Genomic DNA, 25,661 nt, shown 5'->3' with positions numbered 1-25,661 from the left:
GAAATTTTCCCTTGTCTCTGCCAAAAGTCTCAAGTTGGTCATCATTTCGACGTCTTTGCACCATTTCCTCCGATGAATCTTTCCACGTGTGTATCTACCAGTGCCCTGGATAATATGCTATCTAATCACTTCATTGAGATATGTGTAAGGCTCAGTTATGAGCATTCCCTTCAACTGATAACTCGTCATCATTGACCCCAGGTATTTGCTAGCAATAATGTTGATAACCACTATGTGGAACTAGTTGACAATGATACCAATTTGTTGAAACAATTATGATTTTCAAGAAAGATTAGAGAAGAAGAAGAGAGAAAAGAGAGAAATTGAATTGTAAAAATAGGATTTGTATTGAGTGAGTTATTGTTATTTACATCATGCAATGCCTTTATATAGGCAGTTAAAGTCCATGCCCAAAACAAGTAAAATACACAATTCAAAACACGAAGTACAAAATGCAACTATATTAACTACAATTTCTTCGACACACTATTTCAACACGGTCGAACGCTTTGATTGTCAAATACTATCTTACATATATACAAAACACTGAAGTATAGCTTCTAAGACAGTAATCTTTCTTGATCTTAACTTCAAGAGTCAGAATCTGAAGGATTAGCTCCTAGTTCTTGCAAAAACTTAGTCACTGTCTGCAATATGACTTCATTACTTTCACGATACAATTGGTGTGAAGAAGTACTTGTGCTTGCATTTGAACCGCTCCTTTTTTGTCTCTACAAATTTAAAACAATAATGCTTACGTATAAGATCAATTTTTACAAAATTAATTAGTAAAGAATGAATTTAAATTTTATTTTTCATAAAATTAAAAGTTGTATGTGATTATATCAAATTTCCATTAAGCTCAATTATAAAAAAAAAATTTTCAAAAAATAATTATAAAGCCAAAAATAATTATAAATTTTTACTTGATGCCAGAACTCGCCTCTGGACCGGACTAAACCGGTGGTTTAAAGTAAAAAAAAAAAAAAAAAAAGACATACCTTGCGTGGCTGCACCAATGTGTTATCGGCATTCATTATTTCCATTAACTCATCAAACTGAAAGAAGTAATAGATCACCAATTTTTAAAATCGTTTATATGACATTATTCATAATTGATAAGATAATAATTTTAAATTTGCAAATTCTAATGAAATTTAAGCACTTCAACATTGATTTTGATACCTGTTTGATGATGGTTTCATACTTTTTTGCACAAATATGTAGTCTTCTTTCATCATCTACTTCCTTAGATATTATCTTTGCAGCTTTATGTTCATTGTGAGACATTTGTAGTTGAGGCAAAGTAAAATATAATTAGTTAAGCTAATTGTCTTTTCTATATATAAGAAAAAAATCTCCTACATTTTACGTTGTTTCAACTACAAATGTTTTTCAGTGGGCTTTTAAAGTGATTTTTTTGTAAACTGTGGGTCTAAATATAAACTTAATTATATATTTCTTACTAAAAAAATTATTGTGCCTTCAATTACGTTCAATAATCATGTTTAAAATTTTATAAAATAGATTTCATGCAAAATAATTTTTTAAGTTTTTTAAATTTATACTAACAAATATTAATAAAATTATTATTCTTAAACAGAAATTGTAAATGTAATCTCACATTTTATTTTTTGATAATAGAATGTAATCTCACATTTAATAACAAGTGTTTTAAAAAATATATTATAATTTTTTTAACATTATTCTTTTATAAAAAAATAAACGTCTTAAAACTCTAAATATTTTGGATATAAGTTTGAGATGTTTTTCTCGTGTTCCAAAGAAACATTGGCTTAACATGAAAATTCAAAAGTTTAAATTTAAAGCATTGGCTAAACATGTGTTTAAAGGTTGAAACAAACATTAACCTCAAACAAGACCATTGTTTTGTTATTTGTTTTCGTTCTTGTACGCAGATTTGTTAAGTAGTATAGGTAGTGTTTATTGCGTGTTTTTATTTCTTGGCTCAGTACATGATTGTACATGAACAGTTGAATCAAAATTGAGATGAGGGACTAAAACTGTTTAAAAAAAAATGGGAGGACTAAAACCGTAAAAATATCAAAACAGGGGGACCAAAACTGTAATTTAGCGTTATTTCTTTTAGACTATAGATTTTGTCCTTCAGTATTTTGTACTATATTTATATATTTTTATTATATTTATACTTTATAAAAATTACATAGGCTATGTTGTCATGGTTAGTAATTTCTTAAAAAGAAGTTAATTAAGACATTTCCATTTTGGTCTTATAAATAAGAGAAATAAATATATTTAGCATCATTTCATTTTGATATGCAAACACACAATCCTCGTTTCAAATACCAAGCACAACCCATGGAATTGGAAATGAATATTTTATTTTATTATTATAATTTATGATTTAATTAATTGATATATCTAATTTATATATAAATTAAATATTTCAATTATTTAATAAGCTAAAAAAATTGTTTATATACTATATAGTTACTTTAGGAGGAAGATAATTATAGTCTAAGTTTAAGTAATCTAATTAAAGAATGTATGATGCTTGTAAGGGATATGGAAGACTGCTGAATTTTCTTCATTCTAGATGTTTTAGTAAAAAAATACTCTCAAAATTAATTAATTTATATATATATATATATATATATATATATATATATATATATATATATATATATATATATATATATATATATATATATATATATATATATATATATATATATATATATAGTTTCAATAAAATACTGTGGATAAAAATAATCTATATATAGTTTCAATAAAAAAGATATGTCTATTGTTTAAACTATTACTAATAAACTTATTTTGTTTTAATATTAAGAAATAGGGAAATACAACCTCCTTCCCTAAAATCTACTAAAATAACACCACCCTCTTTAATTTTAGGGTTAATAGTAGTTTGCCCCCTGTAATATGAGCGTGTTTTGGTTTACCCCCCTACCGTTGCCAAAGACAGGTTTTGGCAACGGTTTTTTTGAAAAAACTGTTGCCAAAGGGTAGGGAGGGGGCAAAAATAAAATTCGCTAACATTAGAGGGGGGTGAATTACTATTAACCTTTAATTTTATAAGATACAATTTTCTCCTTTAACTTATCAAATAGATGCATATTCCTTCTTAATTAACACACTAAAAAAAATTGTTATATACAAATAGAAGTTTCTTTGGTTACAACTAAAAAATCATAAATATAAATGATATTTACCTATTATTTTGTTATTATATATCAATTTTGTCATAGAGTGTTAATGAAAGAACAAAACGTGTTTGACTATTTGATGATTACTTAGAGATTAGAATCTCCAATGGTAGTATTTTTCAATGAGTTCTCCAACTAGACATAAATATAATAATTAAATATTGAATCAATTTGCCATGTCATAGTAGAGTTGCATTGCAATGCAACTAGTAAAAAATTGTGGTACCCAATCAAATTAATTTATAAGATAAAGTTGTGGGACCCATTTGAATTACATCAATAAAATAAATATTAAATAAATTATTTTGAGATGATATGGCTGGTGGGACCCATAAAGAACTCAAAAATGAGTTGCACCATTGCTCCTGGTAGGGATGTCAATAGGGCGGGGCGGAGGCGGAGGGATACATTTGCATCTCAGTCTTCGCCCTTGAATCTATTCCTCATTTCCGCTTCGGATTCTCGCGGGATTTTGTCCTCCATCCCCGTGCCCGCGGATCCCTACAAATCTCCAAGGTTTATAAATATGTTTTTTTATTTTTTATTTTAAACCAAATTAAAGTAAAAGCTTCAAAAACTAGCCACAAAAAATTTAAAAATTATTCCTTTATGATAAATATATTGTTTTAACAATATTTAATATATAATATTGAGTGTCATGACCACCAAAATTTCAAACTAAAAAAAAATTGAAATGATCATTTAGATCTCACTCTTTTACTAACAAAATATATATATATATATATATATATATATATATATATATATATATATATATATATATATATATATATATATATATATATATATATATATATATTAAATTTGTGTATAAGATTAATTATATGAAATGACAAATAAAGTTACATAATAATTTAAAATTATATATTAATTAAAGACATTATGTTAATTTAGGCGGGGCGGAGACTCTACGGGGCGGAGGATATTTACGCCACCCCCGTCCCCGAAGTGTCTTCGGAGAGACTTTGTTCTCCATCCCCGTCTCCGCGGGGGAAAATTTCCCCGTCTTTGGAGCCCCAAATTGAGAATCCCCATGTGGATTACCGCTAACGGAGGAAAGTTGACATCCCTATTTAAAAGTAGCAAGTAGAATTTCGGAAATTTCACCTATATACTATAAATTCTTTGAAAAAATTTCAAAAAATTTCAAAGAATTTCCGAAAGAATTTCCAAAAAATTTCGGTAGATCTTATCGGAAATTATGAAATTTCCGATAGTTTAACTTTTTCTTAAAAAATATCAATAGTTTTAAATGAACTAAATTTCTGATATAGAATGGTAAATTATGAAAATTCCGAAAAAATTTGTAACGTGTCGGAAATTTTCATCAAAGTACAGAAAAAATTATTCTTTTTTAAAAAAGGAATATTTTTTATATTAAAAAAATTGAGAGTACTAGATATAATTTTAGAGGTGACATCTTAAATCCTAGTAGTTTTGAGATATGGCATAACAATTTCACAACATATTTTCTCATCTCTTAAGAGTGGTTTAAAGGAATCATACAATTCAATCAGTAACAATCCTAGTTGGATTCTTGGCAATGGAAAGACTGATAAATTCTTGACTAGATAACAGGTATGGTCAAATCCTAGCTCAATCATTGAATATTTCCTCTAGTTAACCTTATATCCCTTAATTCCAAATTTAGAGATTTCATCATTAACTAAAAAAAAGGGTTAATTTATAATAACTTGAAGATGGCATATCCCAATCTGATGAACATTATCAGCTTGTATCACATTCCATTGGAGGATTTTGAGAACAAGAGAGTTTTGAATCCTATTGAGTTGGGTGACTTATCCCTCAAGCAAGCTTATGTTTTCTTTGTCAAAAAGTCTCCTAATGTCAACTGGGGCAATGCTTTGGAGAATGCTTCATGATAAACTCCCCACTGATGACAATCTAGCTGCTAGACATGCACCTCCCTTCCACCCCACCCACACACAAATCTGAGACTTTGTTTCTTTAAAATAAATCATTTGTGTTTTATTCTCTTATTATTTGTTCCATAACCTGACAGTCTTCCTAACAAACTAAAAATATTAGTTTAACTAAATTATATTCCACAACCTCTACTCTCAAAAACCAAACCAGAGCAAAAGTAGAGGTTGTCTGTAAACTGAGAAAAGATCAGGCGCCTTAAAACAGGATCACTAACAGACCAAGCATATCATAATACTGACACCCCTGTCAGTGTATACAATTAGTCTTTTTTCCTAGTAGACTTTCACCAAATTTAGTCTTTTTTGTACTTTCTTTCTTTCACTTTTTCAGATTAAGTAAGAAAGTTTAGTAAGACGAAAATCAGAACTGAACATCTAAGTTGATGACTGAGACTATTTAAAGATAAAATTTCAGCCTTATAATGCACTAACACAAGATGAATGAGAACTGAAATAAACTTTCCAAGAGTTGGAATACATAGACCACTTAAAAACCAATCATGTTTATAGGAAATTATGGCTATAGGATCCACTCACATTTATTCTCAATTAAACTTTGGATTGTCAAATTACAATATCAGACTTCTTTTTCAATACAAGATCATTCTTCTTCATTCCACTGCAAATACAATTGCCACGCTTCCTCTTCTGATGAACTCACTGAAACAGCATAAAAAATATTATTATCATATATCAACTTCTAAGAGATGTACCAGTATTTGCAATGCATAAAAGGATATTACATTTTATTCACTTCTAATTCTTACCTGAATCTTCAATCTCCACTGTTTCTCCAGCCAAAGCATCTTTTTTGCATTGGTTGTCGGGATTACACTCCAGCTTCTCACCAGAGGAAACTTTCAGCAGGTCTTGTAGAGGATCAGAAGAATAATTGGTGACTCTCTTCTCAGCATTTTCATTTCCCGAGTCAATTTGTATTGTTTGGCTAAAAGGCACAAACTCTTCCGACTTGGCATGATCCAGTGTCTCTGATGGTTGTGTAGAGTATGAAACATTCTCACTGGTGCTTGCCATTTGCAATGCGGGGTTATTAGAGATTATCGTCGATGTTGTAGCATCATCGTGATTAAATGGTTGTTGGAAATAAGGCTTAAAGGGACTAAAAGAATCATTCCTGACTCCCTGCATGCGTGTAGTACTATACAAAATTGGAGCACTTGGAGTTTGAAAGTTGTTTGGAAAAGATGGCATTGAAAATTGGCCATCTATGGGAAAAGTTGGGAGTTCAGGAAATCCCAGTTCCTTTTTTGATGGCAAGAAAGGGGAAAAAGGGACCTGAGGTGGCACGTGCTGTAATATTTCAACTTGCCAGGGATTCAGCCTCTTCGTATTTGTAAGTAAATCACCAGGTGCATCCCATGTAACCTAAAAAGTATGATATCATAAGATTATTCAATGCTGACACAACGTTGAAAATGTAATTAGTTATATTTGCTTATAACTGAATTCAAAATGAGTATTATAAACATGCCTATACCTGCAGAAGTCTCCAAAGAGAATCAGGCCATGCTGGATCCGCAGCTATAAAAGAAGTAATTGTTCCGTAAAACCAAATTATCCTTGACAAGTCTTCTTCAGTTTCAATGGCCATCTTGAACCTCATTCCACAATACCACTGAGTCTGAAGTGCTGTTCTAATTAAAGAAGTTTCCACAAAAAACTCGGGAGTTCCAACCCGAGGATAGTAAACCACATCAAACGGCTGCATATTGACACCAAGTTTTACTGCTTCAATAACATCTTCAGCCTTCACTTTTCCTATTCCCATCACCTTATCACTTATTCTCAAGTCATTTCCTTTATCATTTTTTTGAAGTTTATCATCTTTCTCTCCTGAAGACGAGGTAAGTTCTCCGGATGAAGGTACAAGACGAATTCCAATTTCATTACCAGGTTTGCTCTTTGATGAAGGGTTAAATCCATAGTCGTTTCCTCTCTTAGACCTTCGAATTCCAATATGAAGATCACCGTTTTCAGCTCTCAAAAACACAAGTGAATCCCCCGAAACAAGATGCTTTTCGGTTACAAACTCTCTCCACCCAGTTACTAATATATGCCTCTTCGGGGCGCCCCTATAAACATGTTTGAATACCCATGTTTCGCCATGAACATCTGTTGGAGAAATGTTCTGAGAAGGAGGGGTACCTGAATAGTCTAATGGAGGAAAAAGTGTTTCTGCACAATACCTAGGACAGGAAAATCCACCACTACAACCACAGGTTGCATCAGAATGTGTCAAGGTTTTTGTATAAGATTTATATTTAATCTTAGTTTTAGACATATCATCAATGCCACCAACAGCGTCATCATCAGAACTAACCTCGCTATTATTCAGAGGAACAAGCTTGAGTTTTGCATACACTTCATCTGTGTCAGGATCAGCCCTATAACTGATAGCTGCAACTCTACATGGAATTCGGGATGGAATTTTGATGTCAGCAGGAAAATTGACAGGTTGATATGCATGCTCGGCATGACCTTGAGGGAAGTAGAAGATCTTAGAGTTAACTTGGGGAATTTGCACGATTCTTCCAGCAATAGCATGCCATAGCGGAGGATCCACATCCGTGTTTCCATCTATCTTCTTCTTCTTGGACTCTTTATTGCAACCTTTCTTAGATCTCGTCATTTTAAAATTGAATTCTGCATTAAAAGAGGATTTGCTAAATAAGCGAAACGGTTACACATAAAAAGATGAAAATATAGTTGTTTTTGTTTGTGAATTTTTAAAAGTTAGTTTTCAAATGTTTAAGAGTAAACTCAGTCATAACCATAAAATCTCTATTACATGTGAAAGTATGTAAATCTAAATCAATCAAATAAATTCAGCCCTAGTGATTGCATTGCAACATTGTATAACCAGATAGAAAGAAGAAAATATGTATTAAGGACTAACACTACTTGACCAATCTCAGTATCACAAAGTTCCCTTCCAAGGTTTATTAACATATCAAGAAGCAATAAAAAAAAGATAACTGAGACTGAAAAGCAAGAATCAATAAAAATGAAAGAAAGAGATAATAGCAAAAAGAAAGGAAAAAGAAGAAAATGAAAGTACCTTCGCTGATTGCGTGATTCTGCAATCCCTAAGAGAGAGAGATGTGAAGGGAGAGAAAGAGAGAATAGCAAAGTTTAGAAGTTGATGTAAAATTGTTTCTGAGATAGTGAGAGTCTCTGTAGTTTCAAAGAATTTGAGTCAGTTAAAAATAACAGCTTTGAAACGGTTATAACAGAATGAACCACCACAAAGCAAACTGTTATGAACCCAACAACAATGCAAATTGACCAATAGAAGAATAGAAGAGCTTATAGTATTCTTTATTAAAAAAAAAATTATTTTTACAAATTCTCATACATAACTGAAAGTAATTTATGACACATATAAACTAATTAAAAAAATTTTCTAGAAAAATAGCTTATGCTATAAACTCCAAATAAACCAATTATCCAAACCTGCCCTAAATCAAACAAATCAGTACAAAGAGACGAAAAACGAAATGTAAACCTCCGCATTGAGAGTTCCTCCGGCCAATGATGATGTATGCAGCGAGCGCCGCCCCAAACATATTCCATTTCACTTTTCTCTCGGGTGGCTCCATCTCTCTCACTCTTGCATTTCATCATATCTCTCACTCTTCAATTTCACCTTTTTCTTTGTATCTGAGACAATTTAATTTTAATTTTGGCACACTCTCTGTTATTTATTGTTGCTGGTAATGTTATGTTATATTGGTATTCAGTTGTTACACACTTGTTACCTAAAAAGCTTTTTAGCTTACTCCCATCGATTTATAAGGAAAAACAAATACACTTTTTCTATTACTGAACAAATTATAAGAGATATCACACAGGAGATTTATACTATTTCACTTATGTTTCAGTCCTCACAATGTACGAGATTTCTTTACTTATGCTTAAAAAAAATTCTTGTATGCAACTTTTTAACAATGTTATTTAGTATATATTACAATTAGACTTTGTTCAAAATTTATTTTGATTTCTATTTTATACTATTTTGTTATGTGTGATGATTATGTTTAGAATTTGATTTTAAAGATTGAAATTATAAATTATAATATTTTGAAATTTTAAAATTTGATAGGTATTGTGATTTTTTTAGAGATCGAATTTTAAAATTTGATAGGTATTGTGATTTTTTTAGAGATCGAAATTTTAAATTGTAACGCTGACTTATTTTTAGATTGTGATGATTAGAGAAATGCTATAATTAGTAACATGATGGAAGTTTTCTTTGGTAAACTTTGTGATCAAATTTTACTATTTCTTTCTCCTTTGAGGCTTGCATAGTTACAAATTGTGGAAGTTTGACCTTAAACATCTAAGTTAATGACTAAGACTACTTAAAATTTCAGTCTTAGAAAGCACATAATGCAAGATGAATCAGAATTGAAATAAACTCCCAAGAGTTGGAATACATAGATAACTTCTTATAAACCAATCATGTTTATAGCCAATTATGGCTATAGGAACCACTCACAGTTGTTCTCAATAAAATTTTGCAACAAGATGAAAAATCTAACGTAAGATGCAGTACATGATCATCATACTTCTTCCTTCCATTGCTAATATAATTGTCACGGTGCATCTTTTGATGAAGTCACTGAAAGAGCATAAAAAGTATTATTAACATATATCAATTTCTAAGTTTTTGCAATACATAAAAGCATACTACATTTTATTCATTTCTAATTCATACCTGAATCTTCAATCTCCACTGTTTCTCCTGCCAAAGTATCTTCTTTGCATTGGCTCTCTGGATCACATTCCAGCCTCTCGCCAGAGCAACGTTTCGGCAGGTCTTGTAGAGGATCAGAAGAAGAACTAGTGATTTTCTTCTCAGCATTTCCATTTCCCGTGTCAATTTGTATTGTTTTTCCAAAAAGCACAATCTGTTTCGGCTTCGTATGATCCTGTTTTTCTGACGGTTGTGTAGACATTGATATCAAGCACGAAGCATTCTCACTGGCACTCTCCTTTTGCAGTGTCAGATTATTAGAGACAGTCGTCGATGTTGTAGCATCGCGATTAAATGGAACTGATTTGGAGTGACTAAAATGATCATGCCTAGCTCCCTGCATGCCTGCAGGACTAGTTTCTGGTAAATACATAATTGGAACATTTGGAGTCTGAATGTTTGGAAAAGTTGGCATTGATAATTGGCCGTCAATAGGGAAAGTTGGCATGTCTGGTAGTATTTTGACTTGCCACGGATTCAGTATTTTCATATTTGTGAGTACATAAGGATTATCCCATGTAACCTAAAAGTATTATTATATCAAAAGATTACTCAAAGCAAATTTAAAAATGCAATTAATTATATTTGCTTTTAACTGAATCCAAAAGGAGAATGTCTATACCTGCAGAAGTCTCCAAAGAGAGTCGGGCCATGCTGGATCAACAGCCTGAACAGAAGCAATTGTTCCGTAAAACCAAAGTATCCTTGACGAGTCTTCCGTTTCAATGACCATCTTGAACCTCATTCCAGAACACCACCTAGTCTGAAGTGTTGTTCTAATTAAAGAGGTTTTCACAAAAAACTCGGGAGTACCAACCCGAGGATAGTAAACAACATCAAACGGCTGCATATTGACACCAAGTTTTACTGCATCAATAACATCTTCAGCCTTCACTTTCCCTCCGTATGATGGTGGCCGAAGACGAATTCCAGTTTCACTACCAGATTTCCTTTTTGATGGAAAGTTAAATCTACAGTCATTTCGTTTTTTAGACCTTCGAATTCCAATATGAAGATCACTGTTTTCAGCTTTCACAAACACAAGTGAATCCCCTGAAACAAGTAGCTTGTCAGTTACAAAGTCACTCCACCCAGTTGTTAACAAATGGCGCTTCGGCATACCACTATAAACATGTCTGAATCTCCACGTTTCTCCATGCGCATCCATGAGAAAAATGTCCTGAGAAAGAAGCTGACCTGAATAGTCTAATGGTGGAAAAAGTGTTTCGGCACAATTCTTAGGACAAGAGAATCCACCACCATTGTTTGCATCTGATTGTGTCAAGGTTTTCGTATGAGATTGATATTTGTTTTTAGTTTCAGACATATTATCGTTGCCAACAACATCGTCATCATCAATACTAACTTTGCTAATATGCAGAGGAACAAGCCTGAGTTTTGCATACACTTCATCAGTGGCAGGATCAGCCCTATAATGGATAGCCGCAACTCTACATGGAATTTTGGATGGAATTTTGAAGTCAGCAGGAAAATGGACAGGTTGATATGCATGCTCAGCATGACCTTGAGGGAAGTAGAAGACGTTAGAGTTAACTTGTGGAATTTGAACCATTCTTCCAGCAACAGCATGCCATAGCTGAGGATCCACATCCTTGTTTCCATCTATCTTCTTCTTTGAGTCTCTATTGCAACCTTTCTTAGATCTCGCCATTTTAAAATCGAATTCTGCATTAAAAGTTGATTTGCAAAATAAGCCAAACGGTTACTGTAATACAAATTGCACATTCTTTGTTCAATCAATGGTTATAACAACAAAATCTAAATCAATCAAATATATTCATCCCTAGTTATAACCACAAAGAAAGACGAAAATGTGTAACAAACACGAGAATTTGAATGAGATAATGTGTATTAAGGACTAACACTACTCCCTAGCTACAACATGAAAGACTGTCAGTATCACAAAGTTGCAGCCAATTCTTCCCCTTCCAGAGTTCATTAACATATCAAGAAGCAATAAAAAAGAAAATTGAAACTTAAAATCAAGAAAAATAAAAGAAGAGTAGAAGAAAGAATAAAAGGAAAGATAGAGAAGAAAAGAAAGGAAAAAGAAAAGGAGATTACCTTTCCTTATTGCCAGTTTCTGCAATGCGTAAGAGAGAGATGTAATGGTGAGTTAAGCATATGAAACTTAATATAAGTGAATTGGGTTTATGAATAACAAAGTTAAGAAGTTGATGTAAAATTGTTGTTGAGAGCCTGTAGTTGTTTGAAAGAGTTAAGACTAAAAGAATAGGGTTAGTTAAAAATAACTGTTTCGAAACTGTTATAACAGATTGAACCGCCACAAAAGAAACAGTTATGAACCCAACAACAATGCAAATTGGACACAAATTGACCAATAATCAAACAACAAATACACAAAACCAGCTTATACTCTGACACTGTTTAGAAAAACTTATTAAAATAACTTATTAAGACTAGATTCCCTGTGGATTTTATTTTTTTTCTGGTAATGTCATGTTATATTGCTATTCTGTAAAGATTATTACCTAATTATCTCACTTGTTACCGAAAAAGCTTTATAGCTTACTCCCATCGATTTATAAGAAAAAACGAAGACATCATTGGTTATTAAAAAAGCATATCAGAGCGACTCTACTAAAGATTCGAGCGATAAAGCAACTAAGGAGGCATCAACGTTGTCCTCTACCTCAAGCAGCTACTCCTTAACCTGATCTTCTTTATCCTAGATTAGCGGAGCAAAACATAGCAATGGTAGCATATTCACACAATTGCCATTCATATAAGTTATTCATAATTCAATGACAATCATCACCAATACAATCATAACCATCACCGATTACAATTGTAAATATCACCACATAATGCAATGTTCTTATCACTTCATCACCATATGCATGTGATACCAATCCTACTCACCAATTTAAATGATAATATGAACAATCCCATCACTAATATTTTGGACAATCAGAGTTATATTATTGATTAGATTCTCTCACCAATTCGTCACCGAAACCTAGGTTCCGGAATACATGATCAAGAATTTGCACCAAACTCAATGGAGGATTGTGGTGGATCAACGAAACTTGGGTCTATGTACACCTTATATTTGCTAACATGATTGTGTAGTTGCTTGCTTCTCAAAACACATGATGAAACTTGATCTTCTAATTCATTATTCAACAAACTTAGAATTTTCCTAACCAGACTCCAATCAGAAACATTGCCATTCCTTTCATTTTGGATCATATCCATGATAACATTGGAATCCATCTTGACTACTAACTTGTTATATCCCAATTTTTTTTAGCAATTTTAATTTTTAAACTTTCCAGTATGCCCTATAGTTCAGCAACATTAGGGGTGTGCATGGATCAAAAACCAAACCAAATTGAACCATATATATGGTTTGGTTTGGATCTTAAAACCGTTTTTATAAAACCGGTTTATTTTTTTAAAATCGGTTTACATGTGGATCGGTTCAGTTTTAAACCGGTTTCTCACAAAAAACCAACTTTTAAAAAAACTAGTTTTAAACCGGTTTCTCTCAAAACCAATTCAATATTTAAAATTAATTTTATTTACTTTGAATTAATATCAACTTATTTAACTAATTTGTCACTTAAATTATTTTATTTATTTTGAACGAATACCAACTTTTTAAAATCAATTCAATACTTAAAATCAATTTGCTGCAACATAAGCCGTCGTGTATCACATTTTGTTTTAAAAAAACTACTTGATGTACACCCAAAAATAATGTATATATTTCTAAGTTTAAGAGAGATATTGAGACCAAGAAAGATTGTTTTGATAGATGATAGAAATAACAAGATGCTATATGAGTGTACGAGAATTGAGGAGAACACATAGTTACAAGTTCCATGCTCATTAAGTGTATGAATCTGTTGTCGTGTGTGTAACATATCATATTGTTGATTAGTCAACACTTTTGTTTTTAATTTGCTTATTAGACTTTCGCCAAACTTAAAATTCTTCTATCTTTCTTTCTTCACTTTTCTGTAAACTAGCACAATTCTTAGTATTATGCACCATTTTTTTGAGGTACATGATATAAAATTTCAGCCTTAGAATGCACATAATGCAAGATGAATGAAAGTTGAAATACATAGATAACTTCTTATAAACCAATCATGTTTATAAGAAATTCTTCCTATAGGATCCACTCATATTTACTCAGAACTGTCTTTTTTTTTTAAAAATCATGATAAAACACCAACATAAGCCAACTATGATCTTACAGAAAAGGGAAAGAACTTAAAATTGATCATCAAGCTCTTCAAATTGAACTGATGCAATTTTGCTGTAGACTCCGTCGTGCAGCTAATGGATTCCGTTAAAATTTTGAACCTCCTTCCTCTTTTGATGAAGTTGCTGAAAGAGCAGGGAAAAATTCATCAACATATATAATATATCAATTTATAGGAGATGGACCAATAATTGCAATGCAAAAAAGAATACTAAATTTAATTCATTCCTAAGTTCTACCTGAATCTTCAATCTCTGATGTTTCTCCTGCCAAAGTTTCTTTTATGCATTGGTTCTCGGGATAACGTTCGAGCCTCTCACCAGAAGATTGTTTTGGCGGGTCTTGTAGAAGATTAGAAAAATTAGTAGTGATTTTATTCACAGCATTTTCATATCCCTTGTCAATCCTTATTGTTTTACCAAAAAGCACAATCTGCGCCGACTTTGCATGATTATGTTTCTCTGATGGCGTGCACGAAACAATATTTTCACTGTCATTCGCCTTTTGCAATACAGCATTACTCGGGACCGTCTTCGATGTTGATGCATTATGGTCATGTGGTTGTTGGAAATTAGGATTAAAGAGACCTAATGGAGACTTATTGATGTGAAGGTCTGATAAAGAGAGACCAAAAGGATCATGCCTGGCTCCCTGCATACCAGCAGGACTAGTTTCTGGTAAATGAAAAATTGGAATATTTGGAGTTTGAAAGTAGTTTGGAAAAGTTGGCATTGAAAGTTGGCCATCAGTGGGGGAAGCTGGATGTTCAAGCAATCCCAGGTTCTTCCTTGATGGTGGCAGGAAAGAGGAAAAAGGGTTCCATACTATTTCCACTTGCCACGGATTTACCCTTTTTGTATTTTGATGTAAACCAGATTGATCCCAAGTAACCTAAAAAGTATGATATCAAAAGATTATTTAAAACTGATACAAAGTTAAAAATGCAATTAGTTATTTATCATTATAACTGAGTTCAAAAGTAGTATGTAATAAACATGTTCATATATACCTGCAGAAGTTTCCAAAGAGAGTCAGGCCATGCTGGATCAGCTGCCTGAACAGAAGCAATTCTTCCGCTAAACCAATTTATCCTTGATGAGTCTTCCATTTCAATGGCCATCTGGAACCTCATTCCACTATACCACTGAGTCTGAAGTGCTGTTCTAATTGAAGAAGTTTTTACAAAAAACTCGGGAGTACCAACCCGAGGATAGTAAACCACATCAAACGGTTGCATGTTGACAGCAAGTCTTACTGCTTCCAGAACATCTTCAGCCTTCACTTTTCCCCTACCCATAATCTTATCATTTATTCTCAATCCATTTTCATTATCATTTTTTTGAAGTTTATTATCTTTCTCTCCACAAGACAAGGTAAGTCCGGAGAATGATGATGGTACAATAGGAATGCCAATTTCGCTACCAAGTTTCCTCTTTGATGAAAGGTTAAGTCCAATTTCGTTTAGTCTTTTAGACCTTCGAATTCCAATATGAAGATCACCGTTTTCAGCTCTCAAAAACACAAGTGAATCCCCCGAAACAAGATGCTTGTCGGTTACAAAATCACTCCAGTTGGTTTGTAACATATGTCGCTTCGGCTTGCACTTGTAAACATGTTTGAATTCCCACGCTTTGCCATGAACATCAGTGAGATAAATGTTCTGAGAAGGAGGGGTACCTGAATAGTCTAATGGGGGGAAAATTGTTTTTGCACAACTCTTAGGACAACATAATCCATTAGAACCATTGTTTGCATCAGAATGTGTCAAGGTTTTCGTATAAGATTGATAGTTATTCCTAGTTACAGACATATCATTGATGCCACCAACATCGTCATCATCAAAACCAACCTCACTATTATTAAGAGGAACAAGCCTGAGTTTTGCATACACCTCATCTGTGTCAGGATCAGCCCTGTAACGGGTAGCTTCAACTCTACATAGAATTCGGGATGGAATTTTGAAGTCAGCAGGAAAATTGACAGGTTCAGATGCGTGCTCGACATGACCTTGAGGAAAGTAGAAGATGTTAGAGTTAACTTGTGGAATTTGAACCAATACTCCAGCAAAAGCATGCCATAGCTGAGGATCCACCTCTTTGTTCTTCTTTGACTCTCTATTGCAATCTTTTTCTTTTCCTTTCCCAGATGTTTCCATTTTAAAATCGAGTTCTGCATAAAAAAGTCAAACTGTATACTCAGTTGCACACACACCAAATTTATTAAAAAGGAAAGTTGTGATATGAATTAGACAGAAATTACAGAAAGAATGAATCAAATATATTTAGCCCCAGTCATTGCATAGCCATAAGTCATAACCATTACATGTGAAAGTATCTAAATCTAGATGAATCAAATACATTGCATAGCAACTTTGTATCAAACACAAGAATTTCAATGAGATGAATCTAAATCACTATCAGTATGACAAAGTTGCAGCGGATTCTTCCCCTTCCAAAGTTCATAGACATATCAAGAAGCAATAAAAAACAAGATTGAAAGTTAAAATGAAGAAGCAATAGAAATGAATAAAAAGAAAAGCAAAGTACCTTCCCTTATTGCCTGATTCTGCAATCCCTAAGAGAGAGATGTGATGGGGAGAGAAAGAGAGAATAGCAAAGTTTAGAAGTTAATGTAAAATTGTGCTTGAGAGTCTGTAGTTTGTAAGAGTTGATGTAAAAGAATTGGGTCATTTAAAAATAACAGCTTTGAAACGGTTATAACAGAATGAAGCACCACAAAGCAAACAGTTATGAACCCAACAACAATGCAAATTGACCAATAGAAGAACTTATAGTATTATTTATAAAAAAAATTAATTTATTTTTATAAATTCTCATAGATAACTGAAAGTAATTTATGGCACATATAAAAATAATTTTAAAAAAATTTAGAAAAATAGCTTATGCAATTTTTATGCATAAATGTTTATTTTGATAAGCACTTGTGTTATAAAACTCCAAATAAACCAATTATCGAAACATGCCCTAAATTAAACAAATCAGTACAAAGAAATTAGAGAGAAATACACCAAAAACTTACGTAAACCTCCGCATGGACAGTTCCTCTGACCAAAGATGTGTATGCAGCGAGCGCCGCCCTCAATATATTCCATTTCACCTTTCACCCGAGAGCTTCCCTCTCTCTCACTCTTGCATTTCATCATCTCTCTCTTTTCATAATGGAGAGCTTGTTTTTTGCAACTTCTAACCATAGTCTAAGTAGAACGATAACAAGTCACATTGTTCCCAGCTACACAAAATCAGCTAAGCAAATAGTTATACCCAAACACATTGCAAATTGGAAACAAAACCACTCTGATACAAAACCAGAAAAGAAACAGAAGATACAATTGCACGACCATCTCATGCAAGCTGCAGACAAAAAGATCACACCATCCAAATTTCTCACATTGACCAACACAGACCAGCTAACAACAATCTCATCTGAAACGCAAACCACCCACCCCAGCTGCTACCACTTCCTCACCACTGCCAAACCCTCTCACAAACAAAAAAAATTCTGCAGCCATCGAGCATACAGTTAGACTTTCCATCCTAAACAAGCCTTTGGATCTGAAATCCACGGATCCAGCGAGAAGATAAACCCTGAATCAAATACTACGTTTTTTATTTTTCTATGAATCAAGGAAAAGAAGACCCTTTGGAGGGGCTCCAGATACCACTTGTTAGTGCAAGGGAAAAATCACTTTATTTATTGATATAAAATGGTCCTTATATACAAGAGTGAGTTATATTACTTGCAAAGCGAGTAACTACCATAACTGATAACTAACTTCTAACCAACTAACACAATGGCTAACAAATGTCTCACCAATTTTTTTTTTTTAATTCTGTGTAATATAAATTGTGCTCGCATTTGTTTAATCGATTCATCATATCTTCATACTCAAGAGTCACTTAATTTTGTGCAACATTAATTTAAATTGTTAGAAAGCAAATTACAACCAAAGTTTATTATGATGAAGTCTTAAATACTATAGAGTTGTAATCAAGTATCATTTCAATAGTTTAAGTTGGGATGTGTTGAGTAAAAATTGACAACTTTGTCACCACATATATTAGAGTACATAAAGAAGAAATTTTGAGTCGGATCATTGAAATTTGTGATGCTCAATATGGTTGAAAGTCAATTGTGAATATATTATGTTATGTTTTTTTTAATAAATGTGACTTTTATTTTTCTTTGATGTATAATTTGAAAAGGATAGAGTATAATATTAAGTCTGAATTAATATGTATTGAAATAAGTTTAATTTTGTCATGTCACTTGAGTCAAAACTTTTTCTGTCATGTCACTGAAATTGGAATCCATTTATCTCAACATAAGTGGTGGGTTTCGAACTTCAGTTATCCATAGCGCTACCAAAAAAATCAACATAGTAGAAAAACTCAATGCAAGATGAATTAGAATTGAATAAACTGTCCAAGTATTGGAATACACAGATAACATTTTGTAGCAAATTATGACTATAGTAATAGGATTCACTCGCACACAGGCTACATTTCTTCCTTCCATTGCTAATAGAACTGTCACGCTGCCTCATTTGATGGACTCACTGAAACAGCATCAAATTTATTATTATTATCAATTTCTAAGAGATGAACCAGTTTTTGCAATACATAAAACGATGCTACATTTCATTTCTAGTTCTTACCTGAATCTTCAATCTCCATTGTTTCTCCTTCCAGTGTATCTTTTATGCATTGGTTCTCTAGATTACATTCCAGCCTCTCACTAGAGGAGTCTTGTAGAGGAGAATCAGAAGAATATTTAGTGATTTTCTCCTCACCATTTTCATATCCTGAGTCAATGTGTATCTTTTGGCCAAAAAGCACCAACTCCTTCGGCTTACTATGAACTATTTTTTGGCCAAAAAGCACCAGATGTTTCGGCTTCGCATGATCCATTTTCTCTGATGGTTGTGTAGAAATTGATATCAAGCCTGAAACATTCTCACCGGAAGCATTCTCACTACTGCTGTCCTTTTGCAATGTCGGGCTATTAGGGACAGTCCTCGATGTTGAGGCATCTTGATCAAAGGATTGTCGGAAATAAGGCCAAAAGAGACCTAGTGGAATTTTCTCGACACGATAGTGTGAATTGGAGTGACTAAAATGATCATGCCTGGCTCCCTGCATGCCTGCATTTGGAAAAGTTGGCATTGATAATTGGCCATCAATGGAGAAAGTTGGGTGTTGAGCCAATCTCAGTTTCTTACTTGATGGCAAGAAAGGGGGAAAAGGCATTTCCGATGCTATTTCGACTTGCCACAGATTCAGCATTTTTGTATTTGTAACTAAATCAGGTTCGTCCCATGTAACCTACAAGAATAATCAAACAAATTTTAAAAATACAAATCTGAGTTCAAAAGGAGTATATAATGAACATGTCTATACCTGCAGAAGTCTCCAAAGTGAGTCGGGCCATGCTGGATCAGCAGCCTGAATAGAAGCAATTGTTCCCATATACCAATTTATCTTTGACGAGTCTTCAGTTTCAATGGCCATCTTAAACCTCATTCCACGATGCCACCTAATCTGAAGTGCTGTTCTAATTAAAGAGGTTTTCACAAAAAATTCGGGAGTACCAACCCCAGGATAATAAACCACATCAAACGGTTGCATATTGACACCACGTTTTACTGCTTCAATAACATCTTCAGCCTTCACTTTCCCAATTCCCATCACCTTATCACTTATTCTCAATTCTCCTAAAGATGAAGAATGTCTACCGTATGATGGTCCAAGGCAAATTCCAGTTTCACTACCAAGTTTCCTCTTTAATGAAAAGTTAAATTTACAGTCGTTTCGTTTTTTAGACCTTCGAATTCCAACATGAAGATCATTGTATTCATCTCTCACAAACACAAGAGAATCCCCCGAAACAAGTAGCTTGGCGGTCACAAAATCACTCCATCCAGTTGTGAACAGATGCCGCTTTGGCGCGCCCCTGTAGGCATGTCTGAATGTCCATGTTTCTCCATGCACATCCTTGGGAGAAATTTCCTGAGAAGGAAGCATATCTGAATAGTCTAATGGAGGAAAAAGTGTTTCGGCACAATATGATAGGAAGATTCCTACCAAACTATGAAATTAGGGTTGTCTACACTAAAGGGGAAGAACACTACAAGCTAAGAGAATAAAAGATAAAATAAACTTTGATTTTTCATTGATTGATTCTAAATGTCTCCATGAGACTACATTATATAACATTCTTAATGGATAATAATAATAACTTAAAAGCCCAAACACTACTAAAAGCCCAATAACCATACTAATAATATAAATCCTATTATTACCCTTCTATCATTGCCGCGGGGTTCACATGAACCTTGTCCTCAAGGTTCTAAAAATCAATATGAGAATAGAGATATTGTTCCTGGATCCCATTGCTTGAATGAAAAATTGTCACTGATTATTTGCAACACAAAATTCAGAACTTGAAAAATCAATTTTATCATGCAAGGTAGTTTTGATTTTCGGAACATGGTAAAGAATTGCACCGCTTTACCATAACTTTTCTCAAATTCCTTCTTTCCATCTTCAGATAAAGCATTGTATACAGCCAACATGCCCTGAGTTGAGATGGTTTTAGATATTACTCCTGTTATGGACTCAACAGTGTTCTTATAAGCAAGATCTTCACTCATTCCATTTTCAGTGTACCTTCTAAACAAGGACTCAACAATTCCATGAACGGCACCCAGTAAAATTCCTCTCTCTCCAAAGATATCACTCTTGTATTCATGCTCTAATGTAGTGGCAAATGTGAAAGGAGAACCAATGACACCAATTTTCTTAATCCCCTTGACAGATCTAGCAGATGCCTTGTTAGATGCCTTGTTTCTGGGATATGAAGCAGACCATATGCAATTTCCACTCTTGCAACCCACATGCAGCACCTTAGTGATAGGCCAGAACCGCAACCGACAAATGTGTCGCCAATCACTACATCTATTGAAAAAGTGCCGGGAATAACGACCATTAAGAGCAATCTTGCGAGGCATCATTCCAAGAAGCTCCCTCATCAATGCCAGATGGTCCCCATCCCTATCATCGTTATCACCACTGTGAGGATAAAAAGGAACATCACCAGTGGCAAGCTCAAAGCAAAAGCAAGCAAAGAACCACATATCAGCTGGAGTTGAGTAGTTGGAACCAAGAAGAACCTCGGGACATCTATATTGCCTTGTCTGAATATCATTCGTAAATTGTTTATACGTCCAACAAGCATTACCGACATCCATCAGCTTGCACTTGTTTAGCACCAAATAATCACCTTGTTGAAATGCGGAAGAAGAAAGAAGCATTGCGGGAATGGGAGAACGAATGAAACGAAGAGTGCGAGAATAATTGAGAAAGAATGCCATTTGAGAAGAATTTGAATAATCTCCAAATTTGCTGTAATATACTATTGACTTTTCAAAATCTTTATCACCATACGTAAGATAAACCGACACTTGAGGCAATTGAATTATTACCATCTCACCAGTGAGAACATCCATCTCCACTTTCACTTGAGAACCTTCGTTTTCAGTTTCGGTTTCAGCACTAACCTCGGAAGCGGCATCAATCTCAATATCGGTTTCCTCAGTAGGATGGTGGCTCTCAATATATGCTACAGCTTCCGATACTTGAGGTTCTGTTTCAGTATGTAGACCAAGTTCAGTCAAGGGTTCAAAGCTTGTTCCCGGTGCATCTGGCCATGCTAATGTCAGTGATTCGATAACTATTTCTATTGCCGCAGAATCAAAATTCACAATTTCGGTGTTGTTGTTAGTCGTGGAACCGGTAGGGTCGTGTAACTCCAATGAGATTGAGTGTGGATGATCATTTGTTTCCACGCCACAATTTTGAACCTCAAGATATTCCTCGCCTTCTTCTATTGCTTTTTGTGAATTGATCTGACCCGGGGGTTCAAAACTTGATTCTACTGCTGGTGAAGGTGTGATTTCTTGAGAAGTCAAAGGGACTTTTGGTGATAATGTTGCAGAAAAATCACAACGTATAGATTCTGTCTCGGCGCTAATATATGAGCCTGCTGAGGCATTCAACACAACTGGAGGTTCCGGAGGTCGTGGAGGTTTCGCTATGGTATTCAAAGGGAAACCTTGCTGCAACTCCAAATCTAACTCCCCTGGGAACCGTGGTTGTTGGGAACGGTGTTGCATCACGCTGTCACTAAAACCATCATAATCAATTGAACTAGCAGTAGAGTATCCATCACAATCTGCTCTAATTCGAAAACCTTGTCCATCCACAATCCTTTCCTTGTCATTCTCAGCTTCAATAGAAACAATAGAACCAGTATCTTCCGACGTAAGCGCATCAGAAACATAGAGAGGTATTTTATCAAACACCTTATATGCATTATGTTCTAAAACATCATTAAACAACAATATCTTCGCGCCGGTCTCATATGAGTTAAAAACGGATGTTGTTGTTGCAGTCGTAGATGATGTTCCACCAAACAGAGTTGATGTTGTCGAAGCAGATGAAGTTCCTCCAAACGGTGTTATGTAAGACGCAAATCCCAACAGAGTCGAAGAGGTCGAGGACGACGATGGTGCCCCAAACAGCGTTGAAGAAGTCGAAGAAGCCGAGGTAGATGCTCCAAACGGTGGAGAATCCGACGGTGCTCCAAATGGGTTCGAAAAAGATGCTCCAAACTGTGTTGAATTCGCCGATGAAGATCCGAACATAGAAGAAGTCGCGGTGAAAGAAGACAATTCAAAGTTGAAAGCAGAAAATCCGACCATGTTCGGATTAGGAGTTTGTTCTGATTGTTGTTTTAGATTTGTTTCAAAGAGAACTTTGGGAAACTTAGCTTTTTGTTTTTTTCGCGAAACAGAAAGCTTTTGAGAATTTTTTTGAGATAATTTCTTAAAAGAGGAATGAGTCACTTGGAGATATTTATCAAAATCTCTTCTATTTCTAGAATAGGTTTGATATTGATGAGAAATTATGGAGGAGGTGTTGGTTGGTTGGAGTTGTTGGTGATAAATATTGTAGTCATATGAATATGAATAAGGAGATGATGAGTAAGATGAATATGGATTAGGGTTAGGTGGATGTGGTGAATATCCATGATTTGGATACAAACTTGGTGATGATGTTGGAACATATGGATTTGTGTAATAGGATGAGAAAAGTTCCCATGGAAAGGATGGAAATGAAGGTGGAGGTGTGATAGGAGTTGTGAAAGAGGGGTTTGTGGGATAGGTAGGAGGGATGCTCCATTGATGAGATGAAGGTGTAAGATAAGGGTAATTCATAGGAGGATTTGAGTACATGATGAAAGCACCAATTGATAAGAAGTTAATCCTATCAAAACTATAATCTAGGGTTTGTAATTGAAAAGGGGAAGAACACTAAAATTAAAGGACTTAAAATAAAAGATAAACATAAACTTTGATTTCTTTGATTGATTCTAAATGTCTCCATGAGACTACATTATATAACATTCTTAATGGATAATAATAATAACTTAAAAGCCCAAACACTACTAAAAGCCCAATAACCATACTAATAATATAAATCCTATTATTACCCTTCTATCACAATATTTAGGACAAGAGAATCCACCACCATTGTTTGCATCAGACTGTGTCAATATTTTCGTGTAAGATTGATATTTATTTTTGGTTTCAGACATATTATCGATGTCAGCAACATCGTCATCATCCATACTAACTTCGCTAGTATGCAGAGGAACAAGCCTAAGTTTTGCATACACTTCATCTGTGGCCGGATCGGCCCTATAATGAATAGCTGCAACTCTACATGGAATTTTGGATGGAATTTTGAAGTCAGTAGGAAAATTGACAGGTTGATATGCATGCTCGGCGTGACCTTGAGGGAAGTAGAATATCTTAGAGTTAAGTTCTGGAATTTGAACCATTCCTCCAGCAACAGCATGCCATAGTTGAGGATCCACATCTCTGTTCCCATCAATCAACTTCTTCCTTGACTCCTTTTCCTTCTTCTTATTAGAAGGACGAGTTCGATTGCAACCGTTTGCTCTCGGTTTCATAGACCCCGCCATATTAAAATTAAATTCTGCATCAAACGATGAAAAAAAGAGTGTTATCGTAATGCATTTTTTTCCTTAAAAACACAATAATCAGTGCTACTTATTTGCAAGAAATCATATAACATGGAGTTTGAGAATTTTCTTCCCAATGTTGACAACAAAAACTTGTATCAAAGATTGCAATGGAAAAACAGTGAAATTAACCTGTTAAAAAATTCAGCGTGTACAGTGTGAGAGTATTTGGTGTGGTGAATAAAGAGGAACCATAAACTATATATATGCAAAAACCGTTGACAGACTCCTGTTTTGTTTCAAAGAATATCTCCTGCTTTAGTGCTTTGTTTCAAAAGACCAAGAATATCTCCTGTTTTGTTTCCATTAAAATAGGGAATGTTACTACTTACTACACATGCAGAATAACACGTCACTATAAATATTGCGGGAATGTTACCTTCCTTTGGATGAATCTAGGCCGTTAGATGAATCGGGTGTTTTAGATTAAGCCACGTGTCTAACTCTCTAACAGAAAATATCAAACCACTCTTCGAGCTCCTCCGTCTACGCCATGTGGTTTGTTTCAAGTTTCAACTCATTTCTGTTACGTATATCATGGTAATTACTAATTATTATATTTTGGTAATATTTTATCACTGATGCATGACTTGGAATAAATAATAATATTTTTAATGAAGTAGCATAAAATTCTTTTTTACAATAAATTATAATTTGAGTGTGTCACGTGTAATTTTGAGTTGTCAAAATTTGTCAAACTTTCATATTTAAAGATTTAAGAATGATTTTAGAAAATAAAATATTAATTTTATGTGTATAAAAGTGTAAAAGTGGATGAGATGATATATAAAATTTAAAAGAGCACAATAATAATAATTCTAAATGTAATTGCAATTTAAAAATAATTTTTCCATTTAAAGTATACAATATATATTATAAAATTGAGTACGTACTTGATACACATTGATCCACTTAAATTTATAACTATATTTTTTTTAGAATTATGTTATATAGAACCATTTTTTTTATGAAGGGTAGTCTTAAGCCCAAAAGAACTAATATACGAGATTGGGAGAAATTACGAGAAATTTACATGTCACTCTCATATTATACATGTCACTCTTAAGGGGTGCGTTTTTATCATATAACCTTGTAAGATATTGGATTTTTGGAAATTTCCGGTTCCGTACCGGAATTTTTAGATAAATATCAAAAATTTTGTTGAAATTACCTAGTTACCGCGCCAGATAATAGATATGGGATATTTTAAATTTCCGGCACCGGAAATTTTAAATATCCGGTATGTTTTTCAATTAAAAACTTACCAGAATTCGGTACCGAAAATTTTGCCGAAAATTTGAAAATTCCGATGTGACTTCAGTTTATAA

At 33.8% G+C, this 25,661-nt stretch overlaps 2 protein-coding genes and 1 pseudogene across 2 annotated transcripts; all 3 read right to left on the bottom strand.

Annotated features, from left to right (window-relative positions):
- Window positions 1-323: 323 nt before the first annotated feature.
- LOC131612572 (uncharacterized) lies at window positions 324-1,296 on the bottom strand. Its single transcript, XM_058884340.1, has 3 exons — window positions 1,186-1,296; window positions 1,002-1,058; window positions 324-731 (listed from the first exon to the last, which is right to left on the bottom strand). The coding sequence occupies exons 1-3, from the start codon at window positions 1,288-1,290 to the stop codon at window positions 591-593; spliced, it is 303 nt and encodes a 100-aa protein (XP_058740323.1). The 5' UTR covers window positions 1,291-1,296; the 3' UTR covers window positions 324-590.
- Window positions 1,297-5,678: 4,382 nt separating this feature from the next.
- LOC131614830 (auxin response factor 18-like) lies at window positions 5,679-11,541 on the bottom strand. The gene is made up of 5 exons (XM_058886377.1): window positions 10,576-11,541; window positions 9,915-10,476; window positions 6,675-7,840; window positions 5,944-6,286; window positions 5,679-5,836 (listed from the first exon to the last, which is right to left on the bottom strand). The coding sequence occupies exons 1-5, from the start codon at window positions 11,524-11,526 to the stop codon at window positions 5,778-5,780; spliced, it is 3,081 nt and encodes a 1,026-aa protein (XP_058742360.1). The 5' UTR covers window positions 11,527-11,541; the 3' UTR covers window positions 5,679-5,777.
- A 2,895-nt stretch (window positions 11,542-14,436) lies between these two features.
- LOC131614829 (auxin response factor 18-like) lies at window positions 14,437-24,144 on the bottom strand (annotated as a pseudogene).
- Window positions 24,145-25,661: the final 1,517 nt, after the last annotated feature.

Source organism: Vicia villosa, linkage group LG6 (genome assembly GCF_029867415.1).
Source record: "Vicia villosa cultivar HV-30 ecotype Madison, WI linkage group LG6, Vvil1.0, whole genome shotgun sequence".
Taxonomy (NCBI): Eukaryota; Viridiplantae; Streptophyta; class Magnoliopsida; order Fabales; family Fabaceae; genus Vicia; species Vicia villosa.
This window is presented reverse-complemented; position numbering and strand designations above follow the sequence as displayed.